General features: G+C 33.8%; 1 protein-coding gene across 1 annotated transcript; it reads left to right on the forward strand.

The window, feature by feature from the left end:
• The first annotated feature begins 2,981 nt into the window (after positions 1-2,981).
• LOC131957723 (85/88 kDa calcium-independent phospholipase A2-like) lies at positions 2,982-18,177 on the forward strand. The gene is made up of 17 exons (XM_059322470.1): positions 2,982-3,025; positions 4,391-4,609; positions 4,903-5,013; positions 5,333-5,548; positions 5,790-5,967; positions 6,442-6,632; positions 7,002-7,098; positions 7,917-8,102; positions 8,650-8,765; positions 10,640-10,788; positions 11,232-11,341; positions 11,796-11,949; positions 12,582-12,732; positions 13,051-13,181; positions 13,497-13,651; positions 14,778-14,945; positions 15,515-18,177. The coding sequence occupies exons 2-17, from the start codon at positions 4,491-4,493 to the stop codon at positions 15,752-15,754; spliced, it is 2,472 nt and encodes an 823-aa protein (XP_059178453.1). The 5' UTR covers positions 2,982-3,025; positions 4,391-4,490; the 3' UTR covers positions 15,755-18,177.
• Positions 18,178-18,258: the final 81 nt, after the last annotated feature.

The raw sequence follows: 18,258 nt of genomic DNA on the forward strand, positions 1-18,258 counted from the left end.
AATCACTACACTATCAATATATTGTATTGATTTTAATTTCACTTTAACAAAAGTCCGCCATCCAACGTTGTATCTGTTACCATATGACAATGTATTCGAATTTAAAAAGCTTATTTTGAAATGCATTAGTAAATACATAGCGGACGATAAAGAAAATAGACTACAACACTGTTTAACAGACGGATTTTACGGTTTTCAACATTGATTGTATTACAGCAAAATAAATACTACTAAGGTAAAAAGTGCACCCCCACCTTTTCCGAAATTGGGAGGCGGGGGCGCTTTTTCACCAGAGTTTCTTCCAGGCATCTTTTCCTGGCTCCGCCTCCATGAAGAAATTCTACCGCCACCCCCGCTCCCCGAACGTGGAAATATATGGAATTTATATAGAAAAAAAATATTTTTACCAGTGTCCGCCCCCCCCCCCCCCCGGAAAATGTTGACCGCCCCCCCCCTCCCAAAATATCAAGTCCCCCCCCCTGAGAAAAAAGTCTGGAAGAAACACTGTTTTTCACAGCGTAGATCAGAACTATTTTTTCCTGCACTTTGTTTTCACTCGGAAAAGAAATCAAGTGTCCAAACACACCGTGTGTTATCCCATAGCCTCATAGGCAATGTGCCAGTCCACTTTTATGATGTTAAGAAATGACTCGACTAGTACCTGGCATTTCTCTCAGTTTGTTACATATAAAGACCTCTGCTTGATTTATACATATTTACTGCATCAATCGTAGGCGTATTACAAATAAAAAATGATCCTTCAGTCTGAAGGGATGATCTGTCAAGAGCGGGTGGGTATGAGGGGGGGGGGGGGGGGGGGGGAGTAAAATGAATAGCTTCTGCCAAAGGGGTCATTCATAAATGCAGAGTTTCGTCCAGGCATCTCTACCCCCCCCCCCCCCCACCAAATGAAATTTATATAGAAAATATATACTTTTTACAGTGTCCGTCCCGTCTCCCCCCCCCCCCCCTTCAGAAAATTTTAGTCCGCCCCTTAAAAACGCGAAGTAACGGCTAAAATCCAGTTTCTCACATTACGTTTTTAAAATGAAAAATAACCGTATTGTGTTTTGAAAATAATTTCGTTGTTTATGTAATTATATAATTTACAGTTCTATATTGTTCCATACAATATGAGACTAATTTAAAAAAATATTTTTATTAAAATTGTGTGTGTATCGAAATTAACATACCATTAGAGCTAATTTATCACTGCATATATTTAGTTTAGTTGCTATAACCTCTCGCTTGTGAGGCGGGCGTGATCACCACTACACTACTGACCAAGTTCTTCTTCTGTTCAATCCTGTGGAGTATAGGGCAGCAACAAATCTTCGCCATTCCACTCTGTCTTGTGCGAGCCACTTCAACTCATTCAATGACTTGCCAGTAGCCTGCACTTCTTCCATCTCTCTCCTCCGTGTTCCCAGTGGTCTTCCACTCTTTCGTTTTCTGCGTGGAGTCCATTTTATCGCTGTGTTCGAGTGTCTTCTTCTGTTCATGCGAAGGACATGACCCAGCCATCGCCATCTCCTCATTCGTACTTCTGAGGCAATGTCATTTAAGACTGTCCTTCGTTGTATTTCCTTGTTCCTTGTAACTGACCCACAGTTACTGAGTTGATACTGTATTAGACCTAATAAATAATTATCTTTTTTAAACAAGGGGTCATCCATAAATGACGTCCGCTTTTTTGACGATTTTTACTCCCCCCCCCCCACTCCGTCACACGTCGTCACCAAAAGCCAGACCCCCCTAAAATGACGTCACACCTCAGCCTACAACCCCCCTCAAAATTGCAGCTGATTTTTTTTTTTAAATCGATATTTTTCTAAAATCTTGTCTGAACTCTGTCAAAATAGAGTATTCTAATCAATTCCTATTACAATTTATTAAAACAGTTTTCTAAAACGCGAAATAACGTCTAAAATTCGTTTTCTAACATTGCTTTTTTATAATGCAAAAGTGTGACGTCGCACCATCTGACCCCCCCCCTCCCCCTCATCACACATCGTCACAAAATTACGGACCCCCCCTCCCTCTACGAGTGTGACGTCATTTATGGACGACCCCCAAACGACGTAGGGGTGTGATAAAGTAAGTGGTAAACATTCGGCATTTTGACTTTTCTACTAATGACTAATTTAAGCTTATACGCTGTTTTCTAGAAACAGTATTTGACGATGAAATACGCCACGGGTCTATAAGTATCCTAACACGAAAAAATGACGTACCTACAAAGGGTCTTTTCCATATAAGTCTTAATCTACCGGCCATCTCTTCTATATAAGCCTACCTGCCTACTTTTCGATTAAGTCCAAATGCCTTTATTCCATGTAAGACCACCTGCCTTCTCTTCCATATAACTATGAGCCTACATGCCTTCCAGAGTTTCTTTCAGACATCTCCTTCGGCTGAGCCCCCGAAGAAAGTACCACCCCCTGAAATAAATAAAATTTATATAGAAAATAATGCTTTTTACCAGTGTGCACCCCCTTCCCCCCCCCCGGAAAATGTAGTCCCCCCCTCCCCCCAATATTTAACTGCTGCCTTCTCTTCCATATAAAACCGCTCTTCAAATAAGTAGGCATGTAAGCCTACCTGAAACTCGGCTGTCAATTAATGTTTCATTTATAAAGCACTAATTCTGCACTCTGTTATACACATGTTATTTGCGTTCATTTAGTGCGCGATTTTTAAAACGTCAATAAACATTTTAATATTTTCATATGAGGTTAAAGGTTATAGAAAACGACTTCATTTTTTGTCTACCTCTTCAATGGCCTTATAGAACTTTTCGCATTGATGTTATTTCTATCAGTTTTTAGACGATTTCCGGTAACCGGAACGGGCATATTCGAAAAACTTTTCGACGTATTTTCCCAAAAACAATCAGTTTTGTCTTTTAAGGGAGGTCACTCCCGCTTTATTAGTTCGCTTGACCCGGAAACAATTCTGATTGACCTCACTCATCTAAAAAGTAAACAAAACATTAGTACTGCTAGTAAGGAGTGTTACAGTTACGGTATTATATTTGTCTCTAAATCTACCTATTGTTACACTCCGAATTTTAGGAATTTAAAGTTAACTTCAAATCTTAACGATTAGTCTTTTAAAGATGAATGTAGATCAAGATCTATAGGTATTTGTAATAAAAATATCATTCAAATGTGTTCAAAATAAATCAAGCTGGCTGGTACTACTCCGGCTACTCCGAGTGCGGACTTTTAGATTTTAGATGCGTAAAATGAAAATCGGCCGAGGCTAGTAATGTCCGAAAAAAGTTGCCTCATTGTTAAGGCTTTAATAGAAGTATACATAATATATATAGACATATATTTTTGTCAAATATTATATATAAATGAATAATTTATAATAAACCAAAATTGATGGCTAAAACTAAGTAAAAAAAAAAGTATGTCAATTTTTTAAGACCAGAAATGAACTTTAAACAACAGTGTTTGCAAGCAAGATTTGCTATATAATATTAGTATATATAGATCTATATTCCCATCTGTAAAACAGAGTGGCTTCACCTGAATTTCCCACAATAAGTTTTCCAAAAAAAAAAAAGTTTAAGATGGCTGCTAAGCCTGCTAAAGTAAATAATGAGCTTGGTTGCATCTGATGAAAACAATTAAATGAATTAAACATCGCTAGTCTTTATTTATTACCGAAAAGTTTTATTACAATTGTTTAAAAACAGGTACATAAATGAATCTTTGAAACATTTTTGTAAATTTTAAAACATAAATCCTCCTATAAATGTCAAATAATTACTAAAATTTAAGGAGTCACCTTTTTTTCACATTACTAGTCTTGGCCGATTTTACGTACCTTAAACGATAGATTTCCCAGAGTGTTACTGCTACACACTAGTCACTACTAGACTAGTAGTAGTACATGACAATAATAAACTACAGTGTGCACACACTACCATTATACTAACTTACTAAACTACTAGATAGGAAGAATCTAGACTAGACTACGTCTAGTATTAGTATATTAATATTATAGTAATGCAATACTATTATAGTAGTGCTTGTATTTAGTTTTGTGTATTTTAATTTTTTTACATGTAAAATTTATTATAAAATTAATAATTATAAATGCAAATATTTATTTTCTGTTCTAACTCAAAATTAACAGGATGTGAGGTGACTCATTAAACACAAATTTTAATTAACAGCATTCAACAAAGTTAGTAATTTTACAATGGCACAAATGCTGCTATATGGAAAACCTACCAAAATCTCAAAATGCGTAATTAACAGCTATTAATATGTACACATTAATTTTCATTAAATAGTTAAATTGAGTACACTATTATATGCATGATGTTTCTTTGAATACAATTTTTTATTTAAACTTTTGATTAAAAATTTTACAGAGTTTGCTTTACAGCCAGCCATAAACAATGAGTTAACCTTAATTCACAAGATAAAAATAGATTGAAAAAGAATTTTAAAAAGAATTTTAGATATTGAAAAATGGCAGCATTTCTTAAAAATCTGGCAACTGGATTTAATGATATAGTTACTGTTGCTCAAGCTAAAATTAGTCCATTCACTGTACAAGCTACAACTGCTGAGAAGTTAAGCCAGAATGGGTAAGTTAAAGATCAACAATAAAAGTAGATTACTCATTTTTGTTACTATTGCTTTACAATTTGTAAAGTCCACATTTTTTGTCATATTTTGTATTTTAAAGAGTAACACTGTACTCACTCTAATTTTCATGAATGCATTATTTTTTTGGGTATCTTGATCATCATCATTCAGTTAGTTATTAAAGAAGCTTTAAATGAAAAATTATCACCATAAAATATTGTCTTGCCTACTATTCTTTTATACATATTACATGAAAGATTAAATTTACTATTTCAAACTACAATTTATTTAGTTGCAAGCAAGTGAAGCAAGATGGTTGCCTTGCCTTGTATCGTAGAGCTGGGGCTATTTCAACATTAGAGTGTACAGTCTGTAAGCATGATATGCCATCCAAAATGTTGAGGTAAGTAGTAGGCCTACTGTCTAAACTATTATTGTCCATATGGCAGATGAAGTAGAGTTTCTGTGTCACAGCTTATGAAGAGATTGTATGGTCATACTAAGTCAGCTGGGCTCTTTGCATAGTTTCTTCTGAACAAAATGGAATTTATATAAAAAATATATACTTTAACCTGTGTATTCTGTCACACTGTTGAAACAGAAGTGTATGTTCTCTATAAATCTTTGAATTTTAACAATTTTTTCATTATATTCCATCAGACAGTTAAAACTGAAGTAAATGTTCTCTTTAAATTTTTATTTTGATCATTTTTTTTCCCTAGCGTATTCCGTCACACAGTTGAAACAGAAGCTGAGGTACTCTACAAATCTCTGATTCTAATGATGGGCCCTATAGCCAGCAGTGGTGCTGTGCCCTTTCAAGAAGACCAGTACCAGAAACTTCTAGACTGCATCAAAGAGCATCCATCTTGGACTAGTGCTCATGTGGCTGCTTACTTGGGACACCACACATGCTTGAAATGCCCTGGCGTGTTTGAGTAAGTATTTTTAATATAAAATTTCACTTTCACCATTGTTCATCGAGCATGAACATTTTTTTGGTGTTGTTTGAATCAAGAAATTTCAAACAAGAGTTGATTCTTGGCAATATATGTTTTAAAAAATGTAATTTTTTAATTAATTCATGTAACAGTAGCCACAATTAAATAAAAAATACAAGAAATCTAATAGAAGTTTTGTGTTCTATTTGTTGAGAGTTGAATCCATTGTTTTTACTAGATGCATTGACCATCAGTGTGCCACCCACATGATGACACCACTAATGGCAGCACTTGTGGGCAAACAAGCCTTGTGTGTGGAGGAGCTGTTGAGGCTTGGAGCCAAGATAGAAAAGCAGGACAAAAATGGAGACACACCTTATCACTACGCTGTTTTAAACTGCCCACCTGTGGTTTCTGTAAGACTTCATCTTTACGCCTTATCATGCTTTATTACCAGCTGAAAATGTGGTTATGTTGGTTTTTTAAAATATCAAGAAACCTATGTAATAATATTTGTAAAATAATTATATTTATATCGTGTGCCGCAAGGTAAAACTACTATAATTATCGCTGTTACAGTGAGCGTTTAAAAAAAAATTTCACTAATAATTTTTAAAAATTTATCCACCCACTCATTGTGATTTTGAAATATGTCAAATGTCAGGATCTGGCTGTATAAGAGTTTGTGATTGGGGAAATTATCAAAGTCAAACAGCCTGCCATAAATATTAGCTTGAGTCATGTATTTTTTACCAGCAACTATTGGGTTCATTAAAATAATAAAAGATGAATTATGTTCTTATCACTTACATTTTTCCAATTAATGTAAAACTTTTCACAATATTTTAAGAGTTGTTTACACTGAAGTTGGTCTGAAATGTCACTTTCAGCTGTTGATTGACTTTGACAAAAGTGGTGTCATCAACTGGTTGAATGGCAAGGGGGAATCAGCCCTGTTGCTGGCCTGTATTCGCAAGCTTTCAGACGCCACTGAGATTCTCATTGGCTCCGGCGCTGATCCCAGAATATCATCAGCTGATTGTCTGCCCATACATGCAGCTGTTCGCTCATGTGACATCAAGTATGCCAGCATTAACTTTTTTTAAATAAATATATGTATAATTTGTATGTAGAAAAATTATTTTGTAAGTTTTGATTATTCTAGATAATTAAATTATTTAAATTGTTAAGTTCTTTATTCTTTTAATTTTTATTGATATATAGCGTATTTAATATATTTTTATCATTTTTTTTTTATTATTTGAAAAAGATTTTTTTAAATTTAATCTTTTAAAAAAGTTGAAATTTGTTTAAATTGTAATATTTCTCCATAAAAAAGTTAAGTAAAGTTTTCCCTTTCAAACCTGACGGTCTATGGGGCAAGTGAAGTAGAGTTCTCCATATAAGTACATTATAAGTTGTAAAAATAATGTTTGACCAATCGAAACAGGTCAATGGAAGCCATTATTCAGGCTTACCCTGACCAAGCCAATGCCACAGATTTTAAATATGGAGGAACACCCATGCATTGGGCAGAGAATGTTGAGGTAAGTAGTCAGATTATTTTTTAAAACACGCACTGAAGATGATGTGGTAAAAATAGTGGGTTTTTTAATTGGCGAACTACATGTAGAAAGAATTCCAGTGGTGAAAACACATTTTTAAAATGCATATGAAACTTAAATGTATAACATTTTTTCATCAAACATAAGGATTTATTAGTTTTTATGTTGTATGATTAGTTGTATACATATAACATCCTTTTAAAAAAAAAATTCTCCCTGCTATTTTTTTCATTAAAACAAAATATTTATTAACTTTTTTATAGACTATTCAAAGGTATACATTTTTAAATTGAATTTAGGCAATTTATTAATAGCATTGTTAATTTGTCTTGGCTTTGTTCTTTGTGTTTTAATTTTAAGTTATCAATTCAATAGTTACACATGTAGGCCTACATTCAAAGTTTAAATTTTATGTGATTTTTAAAAATGAAAAATCTGCTAATTTAAATGCCATACATCTTGTAAAGTAGATTCTTTATTCTTTTAACATAAACTAGGGAATTCAAGGAGAAATGTATTTTAAAATTTAAGCCAAAAAAAAGTAAAGAGCAACCATCACAGTAAAAACTACAAATAGTTCTGTTAGAAAGTATAATTCAAATATTATTCCAAAGATGAAAGGGCAAAAGTTCTAAATTTTAATACAACTGTAAAAGTATAATTTAATTGATATAGCAACTCTCTAAAACTAGACCTACTGGTTGCTTACTCTAACTCTTCCTGTTGACTTTGAATTTTTAAAGAAATTTCAACTTTTAAAAGAAATTATTTTAATTTGATTTCTTGCTGTGCATTTTTAGTGCATTCAGAAACTTGCATTGCTGGGATGCAACCTTGACATTCTAAACAAAGAGGGTAATGCGCCCCTGCATGTTGTCATGGTGACCAAAAAGAAGCCAGAGTGTCTGCTAGCCCTGCTGTGTCATGGGGCCAGCTGCAACATTCTGGATGCTCAAGGGGAGGCTGTGCTCCACAAGGCTATCAAGGTGACAACCATCATCTGTTTGTTGTTGGTGGAATGTAGAATTTATACCTTCCAATACAGTGTACATCTTTTTATCTTTTGATATTTATATATCTATACCTTTTAAGTTTTTAACTATACTATAATGTATGCCATTTATTATAAATACTACTTTTCTTTATCTCTACTCTCTCCCTACCTGGTCACTGGCTTTCAGCCTGCCTTCATTTATTTAACATTTGCCCTTCTGCAAGCTGGTTTTTTTCTGCTTGATGGGTCGTTAGAGCATATTTATTTGGTGAAGAATTTTGTATTTAATGTATTTCTCTATAATTTTGTATTCATTTCCAAGTTTTATATTTAAATGTATTTCTGTGTGAAGAAATACTTAATTTACTGTATTTCTGTGTGAAGAAAACTGTATTTACTGTATTTCTGTGTGAAGAAAACTGTATTTACTGTATTTCTGTGTGAAGAAAACTGTATTTACTGTATTTCTGTGTGAAGAAAACTGTATTTAATGTATTTCTGTGTGAAGAAAACTGTATTTAATGTATTTCTGTGTGAAGAATGATGATCTGGAACTAGTCCGTCAGTTTGTCGTGTTTGGGGCAGACGTCAACCTGAGGACGAGCAGTGGACAAAGTCCAAGACATCTGGCCTCAGTATGTAAAGGAAAAAATAAGTGAGTTCAAGAATTCATCTGTGTTGTCTTAAATGTAGCATTGGATCATTTAGATGTGTCTATTGCTAGATTGGCTTATGTGTAACACATCTGTAGGTTTAACTCTACACCCACATCTACATCAAATAATGTATTCCCCTAACTGTTAAATTTAGGCAGCATGTTATATGATAGTTTGTGCAGTTCACTAAAATCTAATGTAAATGTATATTGTGTTTGTCTTGCCAGTACATCTGTGTCTATGTTTCAGGAAGAAAAAGTGAGTTGTGTTAAGTATACAGATTGTTTATCAAATGCTTAACTCCCTCTATTCTAATATAACTCATATCCTTTTGATTCATGAATTTCCTTTTTTAATAGGGAATTTAGAAATCAGTCAAAGAACCTTTTAAGCCTAATATCAATATTCAAATTAAATTGTACTCACATCAAATAAAATATGAGATCACATAGTTCCAGCTATTTTTAAATTTATCACTAAAATATTTCAATTAATTTATGTTCTGTAACACATTTTAAAATTCCCAATTTTAAATTCTGTTATGAAATTACTTAATCAATAGTTGTTCTACTAATCAATTGCAGTTGTTTAAAAACATAAAATATAAACATTTTAACTAGTTGACTATTATAGAGGTTAGTGAATAAATTAGATGCTGTTCTACATTATCCACAATGTTGATAGTCAACTTTGAATTACTTTGTATTTCTAAAAACTTAGGACCCATCTCTTTATCAGAGTTTTCATATTCCTCTATATTATTGCTTCTCAGGATAGGTTTTGTGCTCATAAAGACATATTTTAACAGCATTATCATTTCATAACTTTTTTTATATAGCTTGCTCTAACAATTAGATATTTTATACATTCATTTTTCTTGGTGGACTGTAACCAACTTTTGCTGTTAACAAAGTAACAAACACTAATGAGTAGAGGTTTATCATGTCTTATCCAACTGTAACCACTTGTTCATGCTCCATTCTTCTCATGTGTAGAGGTTTATCATGTCTTATCCAATTGTAGCCACTTGTTCATGCTCCATTCTTCTCATGAATAGAGGTTTATCATGTCTTATCCAACTGTAGCCACTTGTTCATGCTCCATTCTTCTCATGAGTAGAGGTTTATCATGTCTTATCCAACTGTAGCCACTTGTTCATGCTCCATTCTTCTCATGAGTAGAGGCTTATCATGTCTTATCCAACTGTGGCCACTTGTTCATGCTCCATTTTTCTCATGCATCTTGTTCACAGACTAGCATGACCTATTTACTGCTGACCTAATACTGCATACCCATACATATGTTTCATAAACATTTTTTTTTAAATCTCCGAGAATAATGCTTATTTTGTCTGCGTTCCCTCCCTTTCAATGATTGGCTTCATAAAAAAATAAAATGAAATTTCACTTATTTTTTTCCTTTTTAAAAATAGTTTTGTAAAAAGTAAAATAAAATTGGTAGCAAATTCATTTTGTGCAAGAAGTTTATATATTCTTTTTAAAAACCTTTCCGGGGGGAGGGGTGTGAATGAATAAAATATTTAGTTCATTCCGTTATTACATCTACGAAAACATTGCTTGTAATTTTGATAAGGAATCTGATTATAAGTTTTACAACTCATGTATGAACTCTATAAGGCCTGGGTTAATCATTTTAAAATGATCTGCACATTTTTTATTCCATGATCAATTGTTTTCCAATATATAATAATCCTACTTTAAAAATAATTTGTTATATAACTTTAAAAAAATATTATTCTAGATGCTCATAGAACAATTACATGTTAATTAATTTTAAACCTTTAACAAAGAATAACATGCTGTCTTTGTTACAGTATAACACCAGGTTTTTTTTAACCAAAAACTTTTTACAGGGAGACAATTCTTTACTTGCTCCATGTGTCAGGGGCCAACAGGTGTGATACCTCGTGCAAGGGCTGTTTTGCTGGGTGTGTCGCTGAGGGCAACTACAATGGTCAGCCTGACCAGACTATGTCAGCCTTGATGAAACTGGACAATGTAGGTGAGTTAAAACTCCAACATCAACCCCACAGCCAGATGAAACTGGACAATGTCGGTGAGTTAAAACTCCAACATCAACCCCACAGCCAGTAGCACTTACTGGTACATCTAGCTGTGAACTAGCTAAACATAGCTGCAAGTTAATTGAGTATCCCTGACACTACCAATTTTAGCTGCAAGTTAGATGAAGGCTATTATTGTGTTATACAACAGTGACTGCTGTTAACACACATAAATTAAAAAAAAAAAACATTTTGAAATTGTATAATTTACTAAGAAGTGTAACTGGAAATCTGCAAATCAGATAGAATGTCTGAGATTTTAATGTTTTTCAAGCACTGAAAGTTTGTAACCCACCCAATGAATTCCTGTTTGAGATGGTTATGTTATGTTTTTCAAGCACTGAAAGCTTGTAACCCACCCAATGTTTTCCTGTTTGAGCAGCGCTGTTTGATGAGCAGTTGATGGCCACAGTTGTCCACAGCAGCAGGTCACCCCAGCAGCAGGGGGCAGTGCTGGACATGGTGGACTCCCTGGTGTCTGTTGGGGATAGGGTGAGTCAGTGGGGAGTGGGAGTCAGTGGGACATCCTGTCTAGATGTGTCAGTGTACATCATGTATGATTAGTCCACACCATCTATCTGTAGGTCCTGTGTCTGGATGTGTCAGTGTACATCATGTATGATTAGTCCACACCATCTGTCTGTAGGTCCTGTCTAGATGTGTCAGTGTACATCATGTATGATTAGTCCACACCATCTGTCTGTAGGTCCTGTCTAGATGTGTCAGTGTACATCATGTATGATTAGTCCACACCATCTGTCTGTAGGTCCTGTCTAGATGTGTCAGTGTACATCATGTATGATTAGTCCACACCATCTGTCTGTAGGTCCTGTCTAGATGTGTCAGTGTACATCATGTATGATCAGTCCACACCATCTATCTGTATGTCCTGTCTAGATGTGTCAGTGTACATCATGTATGATGAGTCCACACCATCTGTCCGTAGGTCCTGTGTCTAGATGGGGGAGGTATCCGTGGCCTGGTGCTGATCCAGATACTCATGGAGATTGAAGCTGTTGTTGGCAAACCAATCAAAGACTGTTTTGATTGGATTGGTGGGACAAGTACAGGTGGCATCTTGGCGCTGGGAATAGCTAGAGGTCAGAGGTTGTTTTTTCTGTACCCGTTGTCTTGCTTAGGTAATTAACTATTTTAAAAGAATACTAGAAGTATAATACAAATTGTAAAGTTAATTAGGAAACAGGAATTACCTCACAGGTCATTGCCCTATCCCCACAGTTCTCCTGATCAGTAACCTTTGTATATTACCACCATGTCCAAAATCAGCCATTTGATTATTCCCCAACCCCCCCATTCTCCACCACTACACTTCCCCATCAGAACTAGTTTGTTATTGGTTTCAAGAAGTAAGTTTTAGATATAACTTATGTGAACCATCTGACACCCTAAATGTGATGTCGATGCTTATGGTTTCTTTAAATCTATGTCCTGTTTGTCTATATGTTCACATACATCTTGTCATGCTGGTAGACACATGTATAGCACAGGCCTTTGGCTGTGAAGTTTGGGTTTGATTCAGTTGGCTTGTCTTTTGAAGCACACGTTAACATCTTATTAGACTGTCGTGTCTTCTAAGACTGTCTTGTCTTCTTAAAGACATTTACCTTAGTGTATGTCAGTTTCTGATCTAACTTGATCACTTTTACAATATATTGAAGTTTATAAGGAAAAAATTGTGTTTGACCTCACGTATTTTAATATTTTGGTGCAGGTTTTTCTCTCCAGTACATGAAAGGCTTGTACGTGAGGTTAAAGGATGAGGTGTTCAAGGGCAGCCGACCGTACGACGCTGCACCCTTTGAGGAGATGCTGAAGCGAGAGTTTGGTGAGGAAGCTGTCATGGCCGACATCAAACACCCAAAGTAGGTCATGTTTGTTGGGCTGTCAACATATGCTAGTCATGTTTGTTGGACTGTCAACATATGCTAGTCATGTTTGTTGGACTGTCAACATATGCTAGTATGTCATGTTTGTTAGACTGTCAACATATGCCAGTATGTCATTTTGTTGGACTGTCAACATATGCCAGTATATTATGTTTGTTGGACTGTCAACATATGCCAGTATGTCATTTTGTTGGACTGTCAACATATGCCAGTATATTATGTTTGTTGGACTGTCAACATGTACAAAATAAGCAGATGTTGTTTACCTTGTAAAACTTCCATTTCCCCTGACAGACTCCTGGTGTCTGCAGTACTAGCAGACAGACACCCAGCAGAATTGTTTTTCTTCCGAAACTTTGAGAAGACACTAGATCATCCCAAGTCGTCACCACCAAAGATAGCAGATGAGGAGAAGAAGCCTTCAGGTTTGGTTTCTTTTTTTATTAGTATCAGCTGATTAGTTGTCAGCATGGTAATTACAGGTGGGCTTTACAATGTTTGACTGACGATTTCAGTATTAAAATGAGAGGGTTGTATCAAATATTTGACAGACAGTTTATTAAAATGAGAGGGTTGTACCAAATATTTGACTGACAGTTTATTAAAATGAGAGGGTTGTACCAAATATTTGACTGACAGTTTATTAAAATGAGAGGGTTGTACCAAATATTTGACTGACAGTTTATTAAAAAGGAGAGGGTTGTACCAAATATTTGACTGACAGTTTATTAAAATGACAGAACAAAAGATTTGGGAAGCAGCCAGATGCAGTGGTGCAGCTCCCACCTACTTCAGGGGTTACGGCCCTTTCCTGGATGGGGGTTTGATATCCAACAACCCAACCTTGGATGTGCTCACAGAAATTCACGAGTACAACATGGGTCTCCGGATGTTGGTGAGGGTTGCTTTTTCTTTTTAAATCTGTGCAGCAATAACAATATAAACTGGTTATATTTGTCCTTATTTGAGTTGTCTTTTTACTTTCTCGTATATACGAAGTATAGAGAAAGTCTTGTAATCGTGCAAAAATTTTTTCGAGATTTTTACAAATCTCAACGTTTTACACCTCACTGATATGGAAAAACATAATTTTGCAATCTTGTCTGTATGTCTGTGTGTGTGTAAACACGATAACTTTAGTACCGTTACAGCTAGGTTGATGAAATTTCATATATAAGTATTTTATCAAAATCGTAGATCCGGATCAACTTTTGAGCGATTTCCGATAACTGAAAGTGGTACTTTTTTCACTTTGAATTTTTCAAAAGCCTATAACTTGAGTACTATTTCAGATGGATAAATGAAATTTCACATGTAAGTATAAGATCTAATTCTCTACCTTCTGTCAAATTTTTAGTAATTTCCGTTGACCGGAAGTAGTAATTTACGCTATTTCCAATTTCTCAAAAAAACGCTTGTAAATTTATAAAGTACTAATAATATTGTGCACTATTATGCACATTTTGTTTAGGAGTTCTCTTGGTGCGCAATTCTTTTTTCTATGAGATTCTATTCTATTTTAAAAAGTTTAAGTATTTAAAATGGATTAAAAATCATAACTATATCCCGAGTTCCCATCCCCCTGTTGTTTTATATAAGAATATTCAAGAAAGTTTAGGGGAAATCACTCCCGGTTTATTATAAAATTGTATCTAATTTTCCAGTTATTACAACTTTCAAAGTTAAAGGTTGTTGAAATAACTGAATTAGGTGTTCTATTCAAAGTTTTTTTTAAGATGTCATTTATTAGGTGTTCTATTCAAAGTTTTTTTTAAGATGTCATTTATTAGGTGTTCTATTCAAAGTTTTTTAAGATGCCATTAATTAGGTGTTCTATTCAAATTTTTTTAAAGATGTCATTAATTAGGTGTTCTATTCAAAGTTTTTTTAAGATGTCATTAATTAGGTGTTCTATTCAAAGTTTTTTAAGGTGTCATTAATTAGGTGTTCTATTCAAAGTTTTTTAAGATGTCATTAATTAGGTGTTCTATATGTTTTGAATCTTGTGTTTGCTGCTCTAGAACCGTGGCAGTGAAACGCGTCCCATTGGCTGTGTGATCTCTGTTGGCTGTGGGAGAATACCCTGCGTGGACGTACAGAACACAGACGTGTTCAGACCTTACGGGCCACTCGAAGCGTACAAGGCCGTGATGGGAGCGACCTCTCTAGGGAGGCTCGTTGTAGACCAGGTCATTCAGACATTCTTTCCAGTAGTGTATAAACATTTGAAAATAATAGTTTTAGTCATTATTTTCTAATGTGCTTAAGTAATATTTTTAACAACAAGCTAACACTTTAAATGCCTTACTGTGGGATGTACCCAGCAAAGTTGGGGTCTGCCCCAGCCTATCTGCCTACCCAATCACCTTTTGTAACCCATCCCATATAACCCACCCACAAATCAACACAAAGTTGTAACCAATTTTAAACAAAGCAATAATTGACATTCAACTTCTGATTAAAGAAGTTGTGAAATGTTTACATTCAACATGTTTACACTTGGTGCCATTAAACCATGGATTACCTCTCTTTGTAATATGAAAACATGAACATTTTATTTACCTCTATCATCAGACAAAACAAATATTTAGTTTACCTCTACTATTGTGAGACAAAACAAATATTTAGTTTACCTCTATTATCATCAAACAAAACAAATATTTAGTTTACCTCTAATATCATCAGACAAAACAAATATTTAATTTACTTCTATAAATGTCTGCCAACTAAATATTTTGCCAACTTGCTCTGATTTCAGGCCACGGTCTCAGAAGGGAGAGTAGTGGACCGTGCAAGGGCCTGGTGCAGCATGATTAATGTCCCCTACTACAGGTTCTCTCCCCTGCTGTCTGAAGACATCAGCCTGGACTGCCATGAGACCAAAGCTCTGATCAACATGATGTGGGAAACCCACTGCTACATGGTGGCCAACCGGCACCGCCTTGGGGAACTCAGCTCTTTACTCAGGGGTGGCATGACCACATCCTTTATTAATTAGTCTCTTCATTATGGGTGCTAATGGAGCTTTGTCACTTGATAAACTAATTATGCATTTCTTAAACGTAACACCTTTATAAGCCTCAGATAATATAAATTATTAAAACATTACAATATTTTCTCAACATCATTCTGTAATATTTTATAACAGCTAACGTTGATGAATAACTTTGAAAGATAGATCTTGAAACTGTTTATTTTATGGTTTTTAAGATTGTTTCAGTGATGTAAATATTTATTTTATATCATTCCATTAGTAACATACACACACTATTTTTTTCTTATCCTGGACATTGTTATTTTTCACCAACTTTTCACATTCAAAATGTTTCCAAGGGAAGTTATCTATGATCTCAGGTTACATAACTCTGTTACATATTCCAAACTAGAAATCTTTTGGTCCACAGTATGTGTTTAAAATTGACAATTTATCTGGTTCTAATTGCAATCCAAGGTCAGTCTATCCAGTGATTGAAGCAAAATATTTCATTTACAATAACTTGCAACACATTTTTTTTTTTTAATTTGTATTTTACTGTTTAATGTATGTTGTACATTTCCAAGTAATTTTATACAACTTTGTGTACCATTAATAATTGGAAAATACCAAGTGCAATACTGTCTTTTGTTAATGTATAGGCAACTTGAGAAGAACAACTGTTTAATGCTTTTTTGTGATTGATAGGCTGCTTTATGCTTCATATCTCTTTTTAACAATTTACAAAAAAACTACATTTTGAAGTATTTTATATCTACCAAAAAATGTATACTTTCCAAATTAGGATAAACTTACATACAAATAATTTCCTGAATTATTTTGTACATTAAATAATGGGTAAAAAGCTTTAACACTGAGTTTTCTATTTTGATTTTTGTGTTTTTTTTTAAGGATGTCATTATTGAAATATTTTTTCTTTTGGCAGAGTTTGCAATTCAACAATGATTTTCTTTTATCAGCGAATAAATTTTCTTATGCACTTTATTCAGCCACATAAAAATATTGAGTTTATTCTAATAACTTTAGGCTAAACAATTAATGTTTAATCAGTAATTATTTATATTTTTTTGTTAATGAAACATCAAGGCAAATATTTATGAATGCCTTTATTTTATGGATTTTTACAACATTGATGTTTAAAATTTTCCCTTAGGGTAATAATTTTCACAATTGTGTACATGATAATAAGCAACTATAATTTTTTTTAAACTTTATGATTATTTAGCTATAATTCCAGAGACTTAAATTCAGCATAAAATTATTGTATTAATTATATTTAATATTTTTTTAAATGGAGGTTTAAATAAGAAAACTGTTGGAATTTCTTCATCTATTTTTTTCATACATTGGCAGCCAATTTTGTTTAAAAAACTGATATTAGATGTAGTCAGGTTTTGATCACCTTGATACAACAAATCTTTTGTCTGTGTCAAAACCCACTATGTTGCAATTCCTCGGCTTATGTTAGATTACCACACCTTCCATCTCAAGATGTCATTTATGGAAATATTTACAATTCATTTTATTAGTGAAATTGAAATATATGATGTCCATATTCCATACATTTGACATTACAGTACAACTGTTATTTTACAGTAAGCTTTCAAATTGATTTATTAAGACGTTTTTCTTCTTATTTAATCGTTCTAATTCACTTTCAGATTGTACAAGCTTTTAGCTGTGTGCACATGAAAGATATAAGAGTGTCACAGTATTGTATTTCCATTGGTTTAATTTTGATATTTGATTATAATGCCATATTGTGTATAACAAACATGTGCATCTTTTTTACAATGAAACCTTGTGATAAAACCAGTGACATATTTTCAGATCATTTTTCAGCCAGTATAAAGCATTGAAAGTTTTATTTGCTGATTTTTGCTGGTTTGATTTGTGTAGGTGGATGGGACAGATTCGCCATGTTGACATTTTTCTAGTTGTTATTCTTCCATGAGATTTGATAAGTGTTCTGACACAGACTGGAATTACAGGTCCAACAATTTTTTAAACAGATCTACTTTTGATATTTTAGTGGGTAGTAAAACTGTTGTACGCCAGCAGGCAAGTCTTAGTGATTGAGGTACTTTGTGTATCAGGTGTGTGATCTCAAGAACCAGACTCAAATTTTTTCATTTTCTCCTCCCTCCAGGAAGAATTTCAATTGAATTCTCATACCAGTTTTGTATTATATAACTTAAGACTCAATGTATTTTTTTTTAAATCTGTAATTTAAAAAAAAAAAACTTGGAATTTTAAAATGTGTTGCTGTAAGAATTGATGTATTTTAGAATACCTGTAGTGTTTTGAAATTTTGTATTTCGGGAACAAGTAGTACTATTTTAACATTAGCATGGGAAATAACTGTAGAGCTTTGTCTAGGTTATAGAACTTTAAAACTGTGAATTAAAATGTTTTCTTATAATTGACTCCACTGTTTTTTTTAACTTTCTTTTTTACCCTGTTACTGCCTTGATAAGTTCTTACTTAATAACAAAAGAATTCAATCC

Source organism: Physella acuta, unplaced genomic scaffold (genome assembly GCF_028476545.2).
Source record: "Physella acuta isolate Inbredline_101_S28 unplaced genomic scaffold, ASM2847654v3 ptg001260l, whole genome shotgun sequence".
NCBI lineage: Eukaryota > Metazoa > Mollusca > Gastropoda > Physidae > Physella > Physella acuta.

Excerpts from the sequence above, each read along its gene's own strand:
- LOC131957723 (XM_059322470.1), top strand. The coding sequence starts at position 4,491 with ATGGCAGCATTTCTTAAAAATCTGGCAACTGGATTTAATGATATAGTT. Across the intron at positions 13,652-14,777 it reads ACATGGGTCTCCGGATGTTG|AACCGTGGCAGTGAAACGCG; the intron begins GTGAGGGTTGCT and ends TTGCTGCTCTAG. Across the intron at positions 14,946-15,514 it reads GGAGGCTCGTTGTAGACCAG|GCCACGGTCTCAGAAGGGAG; the intron begins GTCATTCAGACA and ends CTCTGATTTCAG.